Here is a 19,963-nt window from a genome sequence, read left to right as displayed (position 1 = left end):
ATAGCGACATCATATCCATAAGAGCAACCACAACGGCAGTCGTCCCGGTGGACGTCCGATCGACGTGTCGGACGTCCGCCATTACGCAGCGTGGAGGTGGACGCGGACGTGCGATGCAGGCACCGGAGTTCCGCGGCATTCCGGGGGACGTCCGTCGTGACGTCCGCCATTGCGCTGACACGACGGACGTCCCGACGGACTTCCCGATTTTCATTTTTTTATAAAAAACTCTATATATACGGCTCGTTAAACTTTATTTCATTCACACCACTTGTTTTAACGAGTTTCTCTCGCTACTTTCATTTATTCAGAAGATAAATGGAGCACTTTGATAGTGATTCCCCAGCCACAAGCGAGTCTCAAACGCAGACTTTTCCGGTTAGAGTTGGAGGAAATGCCGGCGGAAGTGCACCGATGACCGGGGTGATGCCCGGAATGGCGCCGATGATGTCCCAACCCCAAATGGCGGGGATGATGCCCGGGTACTACCATATGTACCCCCTTGGTGTGGGATGATGCCCCAAATGCCCGGGATGAGTGCCGCGATGCCCGGGATGATTCCCCAGATGCCCGGGATGATGCAGGGCATGCCTGCCGTTGCGGAGGGAGCAGGCATGGGGTCCCCCAATCACCTGGGGACAATGTCTATCGCCCCCACATGGATCTATTGTCGGGTGATTCCCCCAGAATACTCCTTTGGAGACTCAGTTCACCGGCATCGAGACTTTCTCTTTTGAGGAGTTGGGGCTATCTCCGGTCAGGAATTCTCCCACTGAGATGCCATCGGTGGGAGGGAGTACGCGAAGGCAAGGGAGAGGGAAGGGCAAGGCCACTACCTCGTCTACGCGTGCGGGGGCCGAGGGGAAGGGGAAGGGGGAGAAAGCCGGCAGGAGAAAGAGGACCATCTGGAGCATAGAGGAGTACGTCGCGCTGGCGAAGTCCTGGATCAGTGTAGTCGAGGATCCCTACGTCGGGGCTAACCAGCATATCGACAGAATGTGGTGGCGCATTAGCCGAAGCTACCTCCAATTCAAACCGCCCGGTGGGAAGCCTCACGATGGAGAGCAATGCCGAAAACAGTGGGAGCGGCTGAGGAGACAGCTCAACCGATTTGCCGGCATCTACCAAAACAACCTCCGCACGGCAACCAGCGGCATGTCCACCGATGATGTGAAGCTTCTGTCTCACTAGCAATACCCCGACAGTGAATTGGGTTTCGGGGATTTCAAATATTGTTAGGTCTATCTTGTGGTGCAGACTTCCGCCAAGTTTAGTTCGGGTGTTGAAGCTGGCTGGCCGAAGCGGACGAAGATCAACCCCTCCGAGGAGTACAGCAGCAGTGCCGGTTCCCACAAACTCCCTAAAGCTGAGGCAGAGTTCCCGACCCCTTAATCCCTCTACCGTCGCCTGGTTGGGCAAAAGTCCGCGATGCGGATGGCTAGGGGAAGCGCCAGCAAGTCCGGACCCGAGATCCAATCGACAGCTCCTTCCGCAGCTCCTTCCCAGATCGATTCCGAGCTCCCCGCACTCGCTCGCATACAACAACATGATTTACCTTTAATTACCATGGAGAAGTGGCTTTCAGCGACTGACCCCTTTATACAAGATTATGCTGAAAGATGTCATCGACAGTATATGGCGCGATTTGAGGATGCCACCCCTGCTCGAGAATTACGACGGGACTGGCGGCGGGGACGACGAGGAGTGAGATGGGGGGCCGCATTTGTCGAAACTGTAGGTTTTTTTTTTTAATAATTATGTATGTTTTTTGTTTTAAATAAAGTGGTTGCATTTTCTCCGTATTTGTGTCAAAATTTTAATTCCGTAAATTGTTTAATTTGGTGAATTTTTATTATTGTGGGAAGTCCATGTCCTTGGGGATGTCCGTCATTGTGCAGTGTGATGTCCTTATGACGTGGTAGTGCAGTGAGATGTCCTTATGATGTGTCAGAAGGTGTTTTTGGGAAGTCCGTCGGGATGTACGCCGGGACATCCGTCCTACTATGGATGCTCTAAATCTGGTCACATTTTACTTGAAATCCGTGATAATGGAAAACGTAGGAGTCTAGTCACCAAATTCAATGATAATACCAATAAGGCTCTAGTTCTTATCCATACCACAATCAAAATATAATTTTAATAATAATATTCCTTCCATCTTAAATCTCACGAACTGCGTCCCTTCGCCACAATCACAGATCTCAGAAATCTATCTCTCTCACACACAAACTCACAAACATGGCTTGCTCTGCTCAATCCTTGCTATTGCTTCCTCTCATTCTCCTAATTTCAGAAGCCGCCTCGCTTTCCCACACTCCTATGTTGCCAAAAGCTGCGATCTTTCCCGTTTCCAAAGATTCCTCAACACTTCAGTATGTTGCTCGCGTTTTCATGGGCGAAAGTCTTGATTCAGTCAATCTCGTGGTGGATCTGAACGGCCCTCTTGTTTGGATGGCGAAATCGGCTTCTCAGTCTCCGCAGCCCATCAAAAGCTGCTCGCTCAAGTGCTCCATGGCGAACTCGATTAGGGGCGGCGGAGCAGAGTACAACCCCAACTCCATGACTTGTACCTTGCTGGCAGAGAATACTATTTCAAGAATGTCTAAATCTGGATATCTGAGTGAGGATATGATGGCTATGGAGTTCTGGGATGGGATTCGGTCTTCTTCCTTTGCCAAGAGTGAGAAATTCTTGTTCTTATCTTCTCCAAAATTGTTGCTTAAGGGCTTAGCTCATGATGCTAGAGGCATGCTAGGATTAGGAGATTCAAGAATCTCACTCCCATCACAATTCTCCACCACATTTGGATTCTTTGAGAGGAAATTCTCTGTGTGTTTATCCCCCAAAAAGGGTGCAGTTTTCCTAGGTGGGAACCCTTTTGAAAGCCAAATCTCAAGCTCAATGATGTTCACTCCTCTAATCTCCAAGAAAAGTGAAGGCTATTACATTGATGTTAGTTCAATTAAGGTTTCTGGCAAGAAACTGGCTTTGCATCAAAAGGGGAGTCTTGGTGCCAAAATTAGTACCACTGTTCCTTACACTACATTTGAGAGCAAGATTTATGCTGGATTCGTTGAGTCCTATGTTAGTGCTGCAGTCTCCATGAATTTGAGCCGAGTGCAATCTGTGGCTCCTTTTGAAGTGTGTTTTAGTTCAAAACATATGGAGAATGTTCCAAGTATTGATCTTGTTCTGCAAAGTGAGTTGGTGAAGTGGAGGATTGATGGTGAGAATTCAATGGTGGTGGTGAGTGATGAAGTGATGTGTTTGGGATTCTTGGATGGTGGTGTGAATCCTAGGGATTCAATTGTGGTTGGTGGGTATCAGATTGAGGATCATCTGCTTGAGTTCAACTTGGGAAACTCCATGCTTGGATTTGCTTCATTGTTGAAGGGAGAGAAGAAGTGCTCTGATTTTGAAGCAGCAGATAGGGAGAGCTGGTGATGCTTTTCTTGAGGAGAGGGAACTACTCATTTTTGGTTGAAATTCTCGATTTGATTTGTATAGTTGTGGGACTCTAGTTCTAATCTCATAAGCTTATATATAGGTTTTTCTTCTGTCAACTTCAGTGATGTAACAAGTTTTCTGGATGTATGTAGTATGAATATTAAGGCTATGGAGAAGAGGAAATTGTTTCAGTATGGCACATAGTGATAGTATTTTACATGAATTGGGATCACAAGGTAGGGGTTCGTTAACTAAACATCACTATATGAATTCATGTGCCAAAATGAAAACGTCTCATTTAGGCCAGGCCAGGACAGAGGGAGTATTTTATATAGAAAATATTGAAAATAATCTCCAACACATCATAATATTGTTCAGGACATTTGAAATCAATGAAATTCCAAATTTATAAGCCAACAATTAAACTCTCAACACAAATGCACAGCAGTTAAAATCATGTCACGAAACATGTAGCTGAATCACAATAGTATCTTCATTTCTCGCTAACCCCATTGACGATCATGACCCTACATTTGATAACATATTAGTAGTATTAAAGATGATGTTGTTCATGTACAACAAGCAAAACAGAACATACTTGAAATAGCTATAGATGTAAGGTTTTACTGTTTCATTGATTGTTTCAAAATGTAAACACATTACAAACTCGTAACTAATTCTTAATCCATGTACCAGATCATAATCTCTCGTTTACAGTTTTAATCTAACTAAATTTGCTAAATCATCTTCACCATTCATTTGATCACCACGTCTCTCCAAGTACACTTGTGGTCCTTTAGCTTAGTTGTTGGCTCGGTGACAGCCTTTTCTTTGAGCAGAGCTTGCATACATTCACCCTTGGACTTGTCTCGTGCACCACACACTTTCACGTGATCATCTATCACGTTTATTCCATGCAATTTAACATTGCACGCGATCTTTGCTCGATCACCACTTTTCTCTTCACAAAACACGCTCCTCAATCCGAGTGAGGCAAGTGATACAACACCATGTCTTTCCCTGAGCTACATGAAGAATTACTGACTCAAGAGCTTTGTGAAGATATATGCGATTTGATCCATGATAAGGATACATACCCCAATTCTATCTCCTTCGTATGATATCTGTAAATAGACAAATTAGGATTAAGTTTTGAAAACAAACTACACAATTGCAATAAATCACAAGGAAACAAATTAAAGGCTAATAAATAAATAACTAAATTTTCATTAAACTTTTCAATTCATTTAAGCAAGAGAACTCAAAATATGGTAAGATCTCATAGGAAAGCATATAATCCGAAAATGGTCTTCCCCTCCTTAGTCGGCAATTCATGGATGTCAATAAAGTCAAATGTTGACTCTTCAACGATTTCGGCTATGACTTTAGCAAAATAATTGAGCTCAAATTCCCACTCGTCCAAAGTCAATAAATATCATACTTACTAGAAGCACATTTTCATTCGGCTTCTACTTATCCATTGCACAACACCATAAACAATCAACTGATGATAAATCTTTTCCTTTTCTCCCTACTCTCAATCTCCTCTGCTCAACCCCTCCCAAGATTACTCACACCCCTCAACAAGGACCCCATCACCTCTCTCTACACCATACTCCTCAACTCCATCGACCCTTACGTCATCGACATCGCAGCTCCCTTCTCATGGCGCCGCTGCCCCTCCGCTCCCCACCCCACGGTGGCTTGCTTCACCGCGGAATGCACCCAAGCTCAATACCTACCCTCACCATGCCCCTTACCTCCAATCTCATCAACAACCCCATGCAAATGTATGGTATCCCCTAGAAACCCCATAACCCAATCTTGTGCATGTGCTCAGCTGACTTACACCAATATCACGGATCGTGGGGCCCATATTTTCTTGAAACATATATTCCTATCATGTGCTCCAAACCCTCTCTTTGAGTCTCTCCCCAAAGGAGCAGTAGGCCTAGCAAGCCTCTCTCTCGCTCCTCTCTCTCTCCAAAACCAATTCTCCGACCGGCTTCCTCAGCTTAGTCGAACATTCGCAATGTGTTTGCCGAGCGCGAGTTCAAGAAATGGGGCTGTTTATTTCGGCAATGCATCTGATCACAGTCTCTTATCGTACACCCCGCTTCTCACCAACCCTAAAACTGCGGATTACGCAGTTGGGATCAAGGGTTTATCGGTAGGTAAGCACTCAGTTATTGCGATGTCTCCATTCGAAGGGATTAGGCTAAGCACGGTTGTGCCTTACACTACTCTAGCGGCCGATGTTTATGCGAGATTTGTGGAGCGTTTTGAAGAGGGGATGATGGGTGTGCCTAAGATGAAGAGTGTGCCGCCATTTACGACGTGTTACAAAGATAGTGCGGTCGGTTTTAGCCGTGTGCCGCGGATTGATTTGGAATTTGATGGTGGCAAGAATTGGACGATTTTTGGGGCGAATTCGATGAGGCGAGTCGGTGGAGATACGACGTGTCTTGCGTTCTTGGACGGCGGAGAGAAGGCGGCGCTCAAGATCGTGATCGGAGCGTTTCAGATGGAGGATAATTTGTTGGTGTTTGATGTTGATCGATCGAGGTTTGGGTTTAGTTCCTCGTTGTTGTCTGAGGGGATGTCATGTAGCAACTTTAATTTTACAAAATAAAAATAATTTATATAGTAAGTTAATTAAATATTCATCTTTGTGTTTGGTTTAGTCTATGTTTGGTGTGCATGTTATCTTTCAAATTAATAAAAAGATTGAGGAAGTCTCGATAGATAAATAAAAACTAAGTTCATGATGTATTACACAATTAGTAGTATATCAATTTGAAATTTTCAAAATGCAAGCACTTATTCATATCCTCTGAAAGATGTTCAATGTAACATGAAATCAGACATCGCTATGTAGTCCAGTAATGTAAGGAAGGGCCGTTGGCAGCAAGTAGTTTTATTGACTCACGAGCACAGGGCACAACTCCTCTAAACTGCACAATATGAAGTTGAGGATACAAGAAAATGAGCATGTGTGTTCAAGAGTTCTGAAAAAATCCAGTTAATTGTAGTATAAAAACAGCACCTTGTTCCCAAGTGTTGGATTATGTCGGTGGTAAGCATCGATCTTCTGTTTCTCTCAAATGCCTGTGAAGCAGCCTTTCTCAGCAAAACAGACCCTGCAATGCACCCCATCACTGTAGCACTCATGCTTGGCTCGCCTGCAAGTTGGTGGGCCCATGACACGAACACAGCAACACTGTAAGGACAATAGAACACTACTGTCAAATAGCATGCCTGGTTTGCATGCATTAATTAGATCTTCAATCCCACACAAGTTTTTTACACAAACAAATTCACTTGTGCTAAAACGTGCAGCTCGTTTAGAAAAAGAAAATTTTAGGTATTTCCTGGTTAATGTTGGCCGTGCATGATAAGAAGTTGCATTCTACCAACATAAACAACGAACACAGTTTAAAAGAAAGTAAAGTATGAGTCGTTATCATATAGCTGACAAGTGTTACCTTCCGGAAAGTATATCACCCTGGCCACCACAACGCCTTGGTGAGCCGAAACTGCTCACTGCATGAACTGTAAAGTTCAATACAGATTAGCACATGAACTGAACCTTACACTTATACTCTCGAAAACACACACACACCAAGTAATTTGCAACAGGCTTGCCTATAGGATTTGTTAACAAAACAAAAAATATAGTACTCTTTGTTTCTTGCACCAAGATCCTCATAAATGTATCTCCTTTGACGGAAATTATGATATTCGAGTTATGTAAAGGGTGTTTTGTATTGTTGATGGCCTCATATGTAAATACATGACATAAGCAGTTTTGTTATGATATGTGGATTTTGCATAAAGCATGACCCGGGCTTCATGCATCTACAACATAACTTATGCCCGATTTCAGTAGATGGTTTCTATAGTTTCTATTATTTGACTAGCACTTGTATTTCCTTACTCTTGTAATTATTAAGCACTATTTTTGAGAAAATAAAAAGCATGTATACATGATAAAAGTTCAACTGTCTCACTTATTTTATTATTTTATTTTAAATTATCATCACATATTTTGGAATCTACCTTTGTTATGTCATAATAGACTAGGGATGATAAGCCGACTTTAGAAATCTAAGAGCATCTAAATATGCAGAAATTACCTGTTTCCCCATTGCTAATGAAATCAGATACTCCCTTCCTCAAAATAGTCGCACCTCCTATCCTGGTCGACGAAAGATTATTTCAGTGATTAGGGTTTTACAACACCATTAATCTCGGTGAAGCAAAAATCATTCTTTTGGAAAGCTACACCACAAATGATGCGAGCGCACACTTATGATTCTCTTAAATGGGTAACACGTAGAATATTTTCCCAAAGATTAGATAAGGACAAAGAAACCTTAATTCCCAAATATGAGGGAAACCGAATAGGTGTGAACTATAATGAATCATAAACACAATGACAGAACACACTTTACATAACTAATGAAAATATACAAAGAATATACCCTTTTGCAAGTGAGAGTAGTTGCTGTGTTCCATCTCGATCGTTTACTTCACATTGCAAAACCTTTTGCATAAGGCGCTTATACTCGTTAACATTGGGCGTTAGGACAGCCAGGGGATAACCGCTTATTAGATCAAGAGAATTTGTAACAAGAAAAAGCCCATCCTGCACAAAAAAATGAAGAAAATAAAAAATTTATACGGTGAGTATGCCCAAAAGAGAGTTTTTTGTTGTACACCTCACCCCATCTATAACCATTGGAACATTGGATTGCCTTGCGTGCTTCATTATATTGCTTACACAGTCCTGGAGACAAAACAGTATTTACAAATGATTTAATATTTTTCTGGTAAGTCAGGGAGAAAATATTTGTTAGCAAACAATGCCAAAAGAGAGGAGAAGAGGAATATATATGACACACAGATACCTCGTTATCCCATAAAGAAACTTATACAAATTCAAGCGAGCTTGTAACCTTACAATCATACATGCGTGCCATAACTAACGAAACTTATCCCTAATTATATAGGCTTATAGAATTTTCACCAAGAAGATTGTTGCATTAGTTTTAGCTTGGATTATATATGGGTATGTGATGGTTTTAACTACCCTATATCAATGCTTTGGTCATTAATTTCAAAACATTTAAAACTATGTTTAAGCCAAAAATAACCATACAGACAAACTTGCGAATAGCATTCTTCTCTACCAGGAGAAATGGGTCCCTTCCAAGGCCTGGACCAATAACTAGACAATCGAATCTCTCCATCCACTTATCAACTTCTTCAATAACTTTGGCTAATATCGATTTCTTATCTTCATCCCTGAAAATCAGTTTACAATCCTACAAGCAATCAGAGCGATATGAATTAAAGATATAGGTTTGTTAATAACGACGAAGCAAAAATGTTACAAGTAATCTTCACCTAACACTGTATGACTCTTCCAGTATAGGGTGCACAATTAACTCGGGACTGTAGCCTTTAATAACCGGGGCAGCCTCTTTGGTGCAGAACACGTGCGACAAATCAGCACCCTGTGAAAATATACATTTTTGTGATTCAGACTAAAGAAATAGACCTTTGATTAAGAGAAAGTTTATTCCAAAGGAATTTATGAAAGCGGCAGCAAAGAAATTGAAGAAAAAAAGGGAGACTAAAGCAAGGAAAACTAACAATTTTTAAAGCTGAAATAGCAGAAAAGTACGGTGCACCAGTGTATTCGCGGCAACCTCCTACTACTGCGATCTTCCCTGGTACAGAATAGCATTCAGAAAACATATTTAGAGATTAGATAGCGATGTAGGCGAGTTTTCTGAAAACAGAGTAGACTAGTAGTTATATTCACTGCAATCCTCCTTAATAGTTGTACAAAGTGCCTTTTTCATGATATGCAAAATAAACATGCAGGTCTCTTCATTTTCATATGTATATCTGAATAGACATTTTCATCTGTCTCAGGTTCCAATCAATCAGAACAACCAAAAAGGTATGCCTGCTACAGAGCCAGATAATAAACTAACCATTCTAACATTCCTTTAACCATTAACAGGATCGAGCAAAGTACAATAACTTTCACATTGCCAAACAATGTCCATTATATCAAGAAGAGCATAGAAAATCTAAATCTCAATCAAGAAATTACAAAAAAAAAGTCTTATAAACTAGGATAGTCCTTATACCCAAAGTTACATCCAGTGGCAATAATGAACTATTTCTCCCTCATAATCTAAACTTTTTCTGCTGAAATCCTATGTGCCGAAGTCTGTAAATGTCAAACTCTTTCTTTTAAACAGCAAACCGATATGAATCTATCTACCAACAGATATAGACAAAAAGGCAAAAACTAGTGTACACCCAGCCTAATTAGGATCCACCAATCCCTAATTAGGGTTTATTAATTCCTAGTTACGGTTTAGTAAACTCAACTAAAAGCTCAGGGCTTCCCAAAATTTTAGAAAATTACAAACCAAATCAAATAATTAATCTCAAATAGAGAAAAGAGAAATTTCGGAATATGGGTTTAAATTCGCTGACCTTTCGAGAAAAGGGATTCAATTCGCTTACCTTTCGAAATATGGGTCCGAGACATGCGAATTTTTCGGAATAAGGGTTTTACACCTTTTTATATTTATTCTCTTCATTTTTCTTATTATTTCTCTTTCAATAATAACAGATTTACTAAACTATCCTTTAAACCCATCTCTCAAAAATTTCATTCTACCTCCCTCCAAACTATTTGAGCTCCACTCTTAAAAGTCAATCTCCTCTCTCAAATTCTCACGAGAGAGTGATGATTCACTACACATAATTAAGAAGCATGAATTCCTATAAATATCCAGTAAATGATCATGTAAAATATACTAACGTTAAGCTGCATTAACATTAACAGCATTAGAGTCATATGGTATTTCATTGTCAATACTATGTAACATTGTAAACTGATTTTTAAGTTGATTGAGAAAAGAAAGGGTTGTGATGGAATATAAAATACAACTTGTTCACATTAAGCAGTGCCATTTGGAATTTGAACAATCTATTCCTTTCTTCATTTAGACCAGTGAACTTGATTAATCCGGGCTAGTTTCCAGAAAATCTAGTAACACAGAGAGGTAAAATGAAAATTTTGAGAGACGGGTTAAAGGATAGTTTAGTAAATCTATAATTATTGGAAGGGAAATAATAAGAAAAATGAAGAGAATAAATATAAAAAGGTGTAAAACCCTTATTCCGAAAAATTCGCATGTCTTGGACCCATATTTCGAAAGGTAAGCGAATTGAATCCCTTATCTCGAAAGGTCAGCGAATTTAAACCCATATTCCGAAATTTCTCAATAGAAAAAGGGAATGAGTATATCTAACTAGAAATTTTATATGAACTATCTACCAAATTCAAGTAACTCAGGAAGAAAATTATTACCAGCTTGGCCTTTATGCTTGGAAGCTTCCAGAGATGGAGTGATTGATTTCAAGATGCTGACAGCATCAACCTCCATGGAAGGGCTGCCAACACTCAGTAAAGATTGCATTTTTATGGAAGCAGAGTTGCAGATATTGTTGCTACCACTGTAATCTCCTAAGCACCTAATCAAAAACTGCTGCCTCCTAATTACTGCACCCGATAATCCCACCATAAAATTCTCTCAGAAACTGTAAAAAAATAGTTGAAAGATTCAATCTTTCAACAGCATACTTGACAAAAGGGTATATCGAGCTTAAATTTGCGCTACATGTGGAATAGAAACAGAAACCAAAGAACTGAGTTTTCTTGACAAAGTAAAGATTATAAAGGTAAGAAATTGCATCCTTACGCCGAGTGAAATGATCAGCTATCATTCAATTGCAAATGCGGTGAAGCTGCCAATTTGTTGCGGTGAAAAGATTTATTGTGAGGGCTAAATCGTGTTTTGACGATGTATTTTGTTTGGTCTGTCTGTTTGATGCTGGGCTATTTTTAGTCTCATCTACTAAACTCAAACCCATTTTAAGTATAAATATCACATATAATAGCAATTTCACTAATTATTAATATTAAATTCAAATTTAAAAAATACTACCAATTTCACTAATTATTAATATTAAATTCAAATTTAAAAAATACTACTAATTCGTTATCATTGGTAGGTTAGAATTTCAATGATGAATTTATAAACTTGGATTGAGAAATTACCTAAGCTCTAGTATTTTAAGTGTATTGATAGCTTGTTATTTGTATACCTAGAGTATCTCCATCCATGCTCTTGCCAAAGAGCATGGATATAGGTCCGAACCCATATTTATTCATTTTTAATTCCATGTTCTTCTGCAAAAGTACAACATCAACATTCATACTCTTTCGCAATAGCATACTCTTACACTATTCAAGGATCTCACTATTCTATTATTTAATTTAAATACTTTCATTACTAAAAATATTTTTACAATATTAAAATGCATTTTAAATACTTAAAATAATATTATAAATTACTAAAAAATTAAAAATTACATAATTGATGAATCTTGTTGCTTCCTAATTGAAGACACAAGAACGTCCTTATATATATATAGGCTACAAAATTGGGAATTGCAACCATATATATAAATCTATCTATCTTAAGTGAAAATTGGCATTTGATGAGAAAGAAATTTTTTTTTAAAGTTCCAAAAACAACTATATTTTTTGGAATTTGAAAATATTTTTTGAATTATTTTCATTTTTTTAATGATTTAAAAAAAATAAATTTAACGGAATAAAAACACACCAATCGCGCATGGGGCGATTGGGCATCACCGCCCAATGGAACGCTGACACGTCGCTCTGCTCTTCGGCATGGCGGTGCTCTTAGACAAGAGCACGTTCGTGCCAACAGCAAGAGCGCAGCGGCGAGCACGGCTCTTGCCGTGCCGAAGCAACGGCGCCTGCTCTTGCAGAAGAGCACCGTCGGGGATGCTCTTATAAACTTGGATTGAGAAATTACCTAAGCTCCAGTATTGTAGAAGGTGTATTGCTAACTTGTTATTTGTATACTACTCCTTTCATTCTATAGTAGTGGAGTTATTTTGTCATTTTGTTATGTTTAGTAGAGTCATTTCCATAAAAGTTAGTAATATATTTCTTCTCACTTACTTTACTCTCAGTACCTTTTTTATTTTTCGCTTTATTCTTCCTTTATCTAACTCACTTAACATAATTTCTTTAAATCGCGTGCTGAAAAGAAATGCATCCACCACCGTGGAACAGAGTAATAGGCTATAGCTTCACTTTATTTTCTTTACTGACACAAACTAATCACCTAATATCTATTTATAGGGACACATAGTCGATTAACACTCGTCATGCTATAGAACATCCACAATAGCGGACTAACCAGTGCCCTAGCCACCGGCGTGCGGCTAGGGCGCTCGACTAGTCCACTATTGCGGTAAGCTAGCCGATCGCTAGTCCACTATTGCACGGCGAGCGATCTGCTAGCCGATTTTTTTTTATATATAAAATACCCTATTCTTATTTTTTTCCTCTAATTCATTTCGTTGTTGTTGATTTTGGTGTTTTTTTTTTCGGGAGGGCTAGGATATTGGTTGGGCTGTTGCTAGATTGTTGATGGTATAGAGCATCAACTAGGTTATAAAAAAGACATGATGATGTGGCAAGAGGAGTTTTTGGCCGTCCTATTGCTAGGACAATCCTATTATGGATGATCTTAATAACTAATTCATTAACAACTAGTTATAGCTTATTCTAAACAAATTAATATTACAAGTTCCATTTTAGCTCTTCTCGAAACCTCCAACATAATTTACCATATTTAAATGCTAATTAATATAATCTCAATTCTTCTAGATTATTCTTTAAAGTCGGTGGAGTCTTTTTCTCGACATCCTTCCCTCTTCTTCATCAAAATTTTGGCCACCTCAATAATTTGTCAACAAAATATTTAATCTAATTGTAATATTCTCCAACAAACATAGAGAATGGAATGTAGTAGGAACGGGTTGGACTTCAAATTCATTGGCAGAATTGGCTTGAACAGAGGCTGTTGCACTTTGGCTTTTTTCACTTTTTTCTATCTTTCTCTATTATTTATTAACAAATACATCAAAATACCAAAATGTATATTATATGTAATTTAAGAACATACTCCCTCCGTCCCATAATAATTGTCATACTTCATTTTTACCATAAATGGTAAGTAGGTATCACATTCCACTAACTCACTTCACTCACGTTTTATTATAAAATCAATATAAAAAAGTGGGTTCCACATTCCACTAACTTTTCCAATAAACTTTTATTTACATTCCTTAAAACCCGTGCCAACACCAAGAGTGACAATTATTATGGGACGGAGGGAGTAGTTTGCATTATTGACATTTAACACGAGCCAAATCTAGGCCTTAAAAACATACAAACCCCATGTTTATTAGCCATTTGTCCTTATCTGGAGTCCTTACTGCCTCTCTATAGGTAGAAGGCTCGTGATAGTCAATACTTTTATGCAACAATTAATGCATAATACATCATATCATAATCAACAAACTTTGTTGGAAGCTTAGACCGTCTCTTAGGTGTGGTGTTGGAGCTGTTACTGGTTGTTGATGGGGTTCTTCAACTTCTTGTTGAGCCTGACTTTCATCACCAGAAAACTCAGATTGATCTCCTCCAAGATCAGATAGCTCTACCTCAAACTGAGCATTGTCTGTCTTTTTGTTTAGAAAAGGCATTCATCTTCTTTGAAAACTACATCTCTGCTGATGACTGTAGAAATCATGGTAATAAATATGTCCGGTCAATGGATTTTGACCACATAATAAATGTGACGAGACATTTAATTTTGTGAAATTAAATGACATAGCGTCGATCTACATTTTACGTAGATAAATGTAGTATATTCACTTTCTCAAATCCGATTTCCGGTGAGTGAGAAATAGTGGATTAAAGTTGGGCATAATTAGCTTTTAATTAAAGCTTGGAGTTGGAGCTTAGGGAATAATTAACTAGTGTTAATTATCCCACATTGGAGGATTAACACATCTTTTAATGTGTATAAATTAAGTGACTTTATGTTACTTAATAATTATAGTGGACCAAGATGGGTGAAAGAGCCCACACGCGCGCCGCCGCCGCCGCCCGCCCGAGCCCGTGCCCGTGCTCGCGCTCGCGGTCGCGGGCCGCGGGCCCGGGCCCGATCCCGATCTTGGACTTGGACTTGGACTTGGACTTGGACTTGGACTTGGATCTTGGTCTTTGGGTGGTCTTTGGGCTTGGTGCTTAGCCCAAACTATTCTTTTTAGACCACCGCCGAGTCAGCAATCCAAGTGGCTTGACACGTCGTCAAGCGAGGCACAGTCACGGCTGCCACGTGAGAAATCCACACGCTCCACACACGGGTGGCACACTCCAGCCACACGCCTGTAACCGACGTCGGTTACGAATTGCCATGATGAGCCTTCAATGGCTGGTTGACCCTGCATGGTGGCCTGGCCTATAAATAGGCTAGCCATACCACTGCATTAGGAGACACATATACAAGCATTCTGCATCATAAGCTCTCTCCCTCTCTCTGCATTGTCTTTCTGTCGAAGCTCTGCTCTCTCCTCCATCCCGTTCGCCGGAGCTCTACTGATTGTGGTGCTGCATCAATAGAGACGTAGTCGTTTTACCTTTGGGGACGACACGCCAAACCGAAGAGTACTACCGGGTCGTATCTCGTCTTGCGGGAAGAGGCCTCCTTGACTCGGCTAAACTTAGTTCACGGTTATCGTTTTGAATTCTGTAATTTTCTTTGTAGTTCAGTTTCATCTTCTGTATTTCTTCTTTTGGGTTGTATTACGCCCGGTTTTGTTATCTCTTGTAATCCCCCGAAACCAACAATCGCAAGACGAGATAACTTGCCTTTGAAGGGATTTGGACCTTTTAAACTGAACTTAACAATTTCGAAACTTAAAACACCTTTGCTGGAGATGTCGACGGAATCTAACACCACTGCTGCCGCCACCACCGCCGCCATTCCTTCCACCATGGCGACCACTGGACCGGTCAATACGTCGTCAATTCCGACGATGATGCCCACTCCCGGGCGCTATCCCTCTTTATCAACAATCCCTTGGGTGTTCGTTAACCCCCTTGGGCTCACTGGTGGTTGGTTCCACTTTTAGTGGTTCCTTCGGATTCTTTAATGGATCGAGTGTTGGGGCCTTCGGGCCTCACACGAATGCTGGGGCCTTCGGGTCTCATGCGAGTGCTAGTCCCTTCGGGGATAGTACGTTCATGGCGGGCTCTATGCCTAACATGAATGGTGGGGGCCCTATGCCCAACCATGTTGTTGGCTCCTTCGGGGGCAACGGAATTGGTTCCTTCCAAGGACCAACTGCGGCAACTTTGGCACCAAGAATGATGCCACCTGCCGAGAAACCACCCAAGTTTGGAGGATCAGACTTCAAGAGGTGGTATCAAAAGATGTTGTTCTACTTGACAACATTGGGCGTCGCCAACTTCCTCACGGAGAACGAGCCGCCCGTGCCAAGCGACCAAGAGACTAGGCTCGAAGTCATGGCAGACTATGAAGCTTGGAGGAAAGGAGATTATCTTTGTAAAAATTTCATTCTAAGTGCATTAGATGATAGTTTGTACAATGTATACTCCAATGTAACCACATCTAAACAAATGTGGGAAAGCCTAGGAAAGAAATATAGCATAGATAATGCTGCAGGGACTGAACAGGTCGTAGCGTCCAAGTTTATGGACTACAAAATGGTCGACTCTCGACCCATCATGGAGCAAGTCCAAGAGCTCCAAATGATCATCCACTCATTAGTGGCTGAAGGGATGACCTTGCCCGATAAGTTCCTAAGGTGCACGATCATTGACAAACTCCCTCCAAGTTGGAAGGACTTCAAGAGTTATCTCAAGCACAAGCGAAAGCAGATGACCTTTGAAGACTTGATCGTGAAGTTGCGCATTGAGGCAGATGTGCGCAAAAGCGACCAAAAGGCTAAGGGATTCACCCCAAATGAAGCCAAAGCCAACCTGTTGGAGCGGGGCGGTCCCTCCAACAAACGCCCTCGCCCAAACCGTCCTAACGACAAAGGGAAGGGAAAGCAGCCTTCAAAGAAGTTTGAAGGCGACTGCTACAAGTGTGGCAAACCAGGCCACTTTGCTAAAGACTACCGCAGCAAGAAGAAGAAGCCGGCTGCCCACGTCGTTGAGAAGGAGTTCAAGGACTGGGATGAGAACGACCTCATTGCTGTGGTCACTGAAGAGGTCAACCTTGTTAACAACAACAAGGGTGGCTGGTATATTGATACCGACGCTACTGCACACGTCTGCGCAGATAGAAGTATGTTCTCCACCTACAACAACGTTGAAGGGAGAAAGATAAACATGGGGAATCAAGCCTCGTCTGAAATCCTCAGAGTTGGTGATGTAATCCTCAAGATGACGTCTGGCGTCTCAATCACCTTGAAGGATACGCTGCACGTTCCGGACATCCGGAAGAACCTAGTTTCAGGATCAATACTAGTGAATAAGGGTTTTAAACTTGTATTTGAATCCGATAGGTTTGCATTGTATAAGTTTGGGAAGTCCCTCGGAAAAGGTTATGTAACCGACGGACTTTTCAAGCTTAGTGTAGCAACACTGCGTGTTCCAAAGCCATTGGCTAATAAGAATAAAGCATCTACTTCCTCTTATTTGACCGAGTCTTCAAATTTGTGGCATTGTAGATTGGGACATGTAAATTCAAAAGCCATTAAAAGATTAGTAAATTTAGATTTACTAAAGGCTAATGAAGTGGATAATCAAGATAAATGTGAAATTTGTCTTGAAGCAAAAATGACTAAGTTGCCGTTTCATTCGGTTGAACGAAGCACAAAACCCCTTGAATTAATTCACACGGATGTATGTGATTTAAAGATGGTGCAAACAAGAGGTGGTAAAAAGTACTTTATCACTTTCATAGATGATTGCACAAGATATTGCTACATTTATCTTTTAAAAAGTAAAGATGAAGCAATAGAGGCGTTCAAAAATTATAAGAACGAAGTTGAGAATCAACTTGGTTGTAAAATCAAAATGATTCGAAGCGATAGAGGAGGAGAATATGTAGCCTCGTTTGAGGAGTTATGCAACGCAAGTGGTATAATTCATCAAACAACTGCTCCATATTCACCACAATCTAATGGTGTTGCAGAACACAAAAATTGAACTCTAAAAGAGATGATGAATGCACTGCTTCTAACTTCAGGATTACCACATAACATGTGGGGGGAAGCTGTTTTGACAGCCAACTATATCTTGAATAAGATCCCTCTCAAAGGAAAAGATGTCACTCCTTATGAGTTGTGGAAGGGAAGGAAGTCATCCTACAAATACCTCAAAGTGTGGGGGTGTTTGGCAAAGGTGATGGTTCCTCCGCCCAAAGAAGTTACAATCGGACCTAAGACGGTTGATTGCATCTTCATTGGATATGCACTTAACAGTAGTGCATATCGATTTGTTGTTCACAAGTCTGAAATATCGACTATCACAGTAGGAACAACAATTGAGTCGAGGAATGCTGTATTTCTCGAAAATACATTTCCTTGCAAAGACAAGGAAAAAGTCTCAACCAATTCTGAGACAAGAATTGAAGAAGCCACTAGTTCTAAATCAGCGGATGCGGAACCTGAATCGCGCAAGCGTGCAAGGCCCGATCCAAAAGATACAGTACTAAGACGTGGTAATAGAGTCAGAACACCAAAAACTTTTGGTCCTGACTACATTGCTTTCATGTTGGATGAAGAACCAACATCGATAAAAGTAGCCTTTGCTGGCCCAGACGGGCTGCATTGGAGAGAAGCTGTTCAAAGCGAAATTGATTCAATTTTGCTAAACCACACTTGGGTGTTGGTAGATCTACCTGAAGGTGCGAAACCTCTAGGTTGCAAATGGGTACTTAAAAGGAAATTTAAGGCCGATGGAACAGTGAATAAGTATAAAGCCCGATTAGTAGTAAAGGGTTTTAAATAAAAGGAAGGACATGACTTCTTCGATACCTATTCACCTGTAACAAGGATTACATCTATCAGAGTGCTTCTCGCTATTGCTGCATTGCACAATCTTGAGATTCATCAAATGGATGTAAAGACCGCGTTTCTAAATGGTGAACTAGAAGATGAAATCTATATGGAACATCCCGAAGGGTTTGTAGTACCTGGACAAGAGAAAAAAGGTATGCAAGATAGTAAAATCTCTATATGGATTGAAACAAGCGCCATTGCAGTGGCACTTGAAGTTTGATAATGTGATGTTATCAAATGGGTTTAAAATCAACGAGTGCGACAAATGTGTCTACATCAAGAGCACTAATAACGGTCATGTTATAGTGTGTCTCTACGTTGATGATATGTTAATCTTGGGTAGCAACACTCAAGTAATTAACGATACAAAGGTCATGTTAAAGAGAAACTTTGACATGAAAGACATGGGTCTAGCCGATGTAATTCTTGGAATAAAGATTCTAAGAACGAATGATGGAATCATCTTAACACAATCACATTATGTTGAGAAGATATTGAATAAATTCAAAGCCTATGATGGCGCGCCGGTTAAAACTCCAATTGAACTCGACGTTCACTTGAGCAAGAACAAAGGCGAGCCCGTTGCACAAGAAGAGTATGCACGGGTCATCGGGTGCATTATGTACTTGACTAATTGCACTCGACCTGACATTGCTTGTGCCGTGAACAAGTTCAGTCGTTACACGAGCAATCCAAGCAAAGAGCATTGGAGAGCTCTTGTGAGGGTTTTGAGATATTTAAAACATACTCAAAATCTTGGGCTACACTTCTCGAGATACCCCCCGGTACTTGAAGGGTACTGTGATGCCAATTGGATATCCGATAATAGAGACTCACTTTCAACAAGTGGATACGTCTTTACTATTGGGGGTGGTGCTGTATCGTGGAAATCCACAAAACAGACATGTATAGCCCGATCAACAATGGAATCAGAGTTCATTGCCTTAGATAAGGCGGGTGAGGAAGCCGAGTGGCTTAAGAACTTCCTTGAAGATATTCCATGTTGGTCTAAGCCAGTGCCACCAGTGCTAATCCACTGCGATAGCCAAGCGGCTATTGGAAGGGCAAACAATGGTTTCTATAACGGTAAGTCTCGACATATACGTCGACGACATAACACCGTGAGACATTTGATCACAACTGGCGTGATTACAATTGACTATGTGAAGTCAATAGATAATCTAGCGGATCCGCTAACCAAAGGGTTAAACCGTGATCAAATGAATAAGTTGCTAGAGGGAATGGGTTTGAAATCCACAAACTAAAGAATTATCATAGTGGTAACCCAACCATGATGACTGGAGATCCCAAGAACTTGGTTCATAGGGACAACTAAGCTATGAGAGTTCATGAGAAACACTCAACTATATCTATTCCCTAGAGAGCAATAGAGTGTTGGAGAACTTGCCTAGAGGTAAATTAAGTGACTTTATGTTACTTAATAATTATAGTAGACCAAGATGGGTGAAAGAGCCCACACGCGCGCACACGCGCGCCG

General features: G+C 40.7%; 3 protein-coding genes across 5 annotated transcripts; 2 read left to right on the top strand and 1 right to left on the bottom strand.

Annotated features, from left to right (window-relative positions):
- The first annotated feature begins 2,122 nt into the window (after positions 1–2,122).
- On the top strand, positions 2,123–3,638 carry LOC121797419 (probable aspartic proteinase GIP2). Its single transcript, XM_042196176.1, has one exon. It carries the CDS (start codon positions 2,239–2,241, stop codon positions 3,442–3,444), a length of 1,206 nt encoding a protein of 401 aa, XP_042052110.1. The 5' UTR covers positions 2,123–2,238; the 3' UTR covers positions 3,445–3,638.
- Positions 3,639–4,081: 443 nt separating this feature from the next.
- LOC121795882 (chitinase CLP-like) lies at positions 4,082–6,107 on the top strand. Its single transcript, XM_042194538.1, has one exon. It carries the CDS (start codon positions 4,955–4,957, stop codon positions 6,077–6,079), a length of 1,125 nt encoding a protein of 374 aa, XP_042050472.1. The 5' UTR covers positions 4,082–4,954; the 3' UTR covers positions 6,080–6,107.
- A 67-nt stretch (positions 6,108–6,174) lies between these two features.
- Positions 6,175–11,380, bottom strand: LOC121795883 (ATP-dependent (S)-NAD(P)H-hydrate dehydratase-like). Of its 3 annotated transcripts, none has more exons than XM_042194541.1 (11): positions 11,241–11,380; positions 10,850–11,079; positions 9,106–9,182; positions 8,857–8,966; positions 8,640–8,754; positions 8,174–8,236; positions 7,932–8,095; positions 7,584–7,645; positions 6,933–6,999; positions 6,494–6,667; positions 6,175–6,401 (listed from the first exon to the last, which is right to left on the bottom strand). In XM_042194541.1, the coding sequence occupies exons 2-11, from the start codon at positions 11,061–11,063 to the stop codon at positions 6,365–6,367; spliced, it is 1,083 nt and encodes a 360-aa protein (XP_042050475.1). In that variant the 5' UTR covers positions 11,064–11,079; positions 11,241–11,380; the 3' UTR covers positions 6,175–6,364. The 3 variants fall into 3 exon arrangements, with proteins under 3 accessions (XP_042050475.1, XP_042050473.1, XP_042050474.1); XM_042194539.1 differs by having other exon boundaries at positions 10,850–11,041; positions 11,241–11,379; XM_042194540.1 differs by lacking the exon at positions 11,241–11,380 and having other exon boundaries at positions 10,850–11,233.
- Between the last annotated feature and the right edge of the window lie 8,583 nt (positions 11,381–19,963).

Source organism: Salvia splendens, chromosome 3, assembly GCF_004379255.2.
Source record: "Salvia splendens isolate huo1 chromosome 3, SspV2, whole genome shotgun sequence".
In the NCBI taxonomy this organism is placed as follows: domain Eukaryota; kingdom Viridiplantae; phylum Streptophyta; class Magnoliopsida; order Lamiales; family Lamiaceae; genus Salvia; species Salvia splendens.
This window is presented reverse-complemented; position numbering and strand designations above follow the sequence as displayed.

Bases quoted from the DNA above. Each gene is read 5' to 3' on its own strand.
- LOC121795882 (XM_042194538.1), top strand. From the start codon at position 4,955: ATGATAAATCTTTTCCTTTTCTCCCTACTCTCAATCTCCTCTGCTCAA.
- LOC121795883 (XM_042194539.1), bottom strand. From the start codon at position 11,265: ATGATAGCTGATCATTTCACTCGGC. The intron at 11,042-11,240 runs GTAAGGATGCAA...TATCGGGTGCAG, and splicing joins AGCTGATCATTTCACTCGGC to TAATTAGGAGGCAGCAGTTT. The intron at 6,668-6,932 runs GTAACACTTGTC...TTGTCCTTACAG, and splicing joins GGTGATATACTTTCCGGAAG to TGTTGCTGTGTTCGTGTCAT.
- LOC121797419 (XM_042196176.1), top strand. From the start codon at position 2,239: ATGGCTTGCTCTGCTCAATCCTTGCTATTGCTTCCTCTCATTCTCCTA.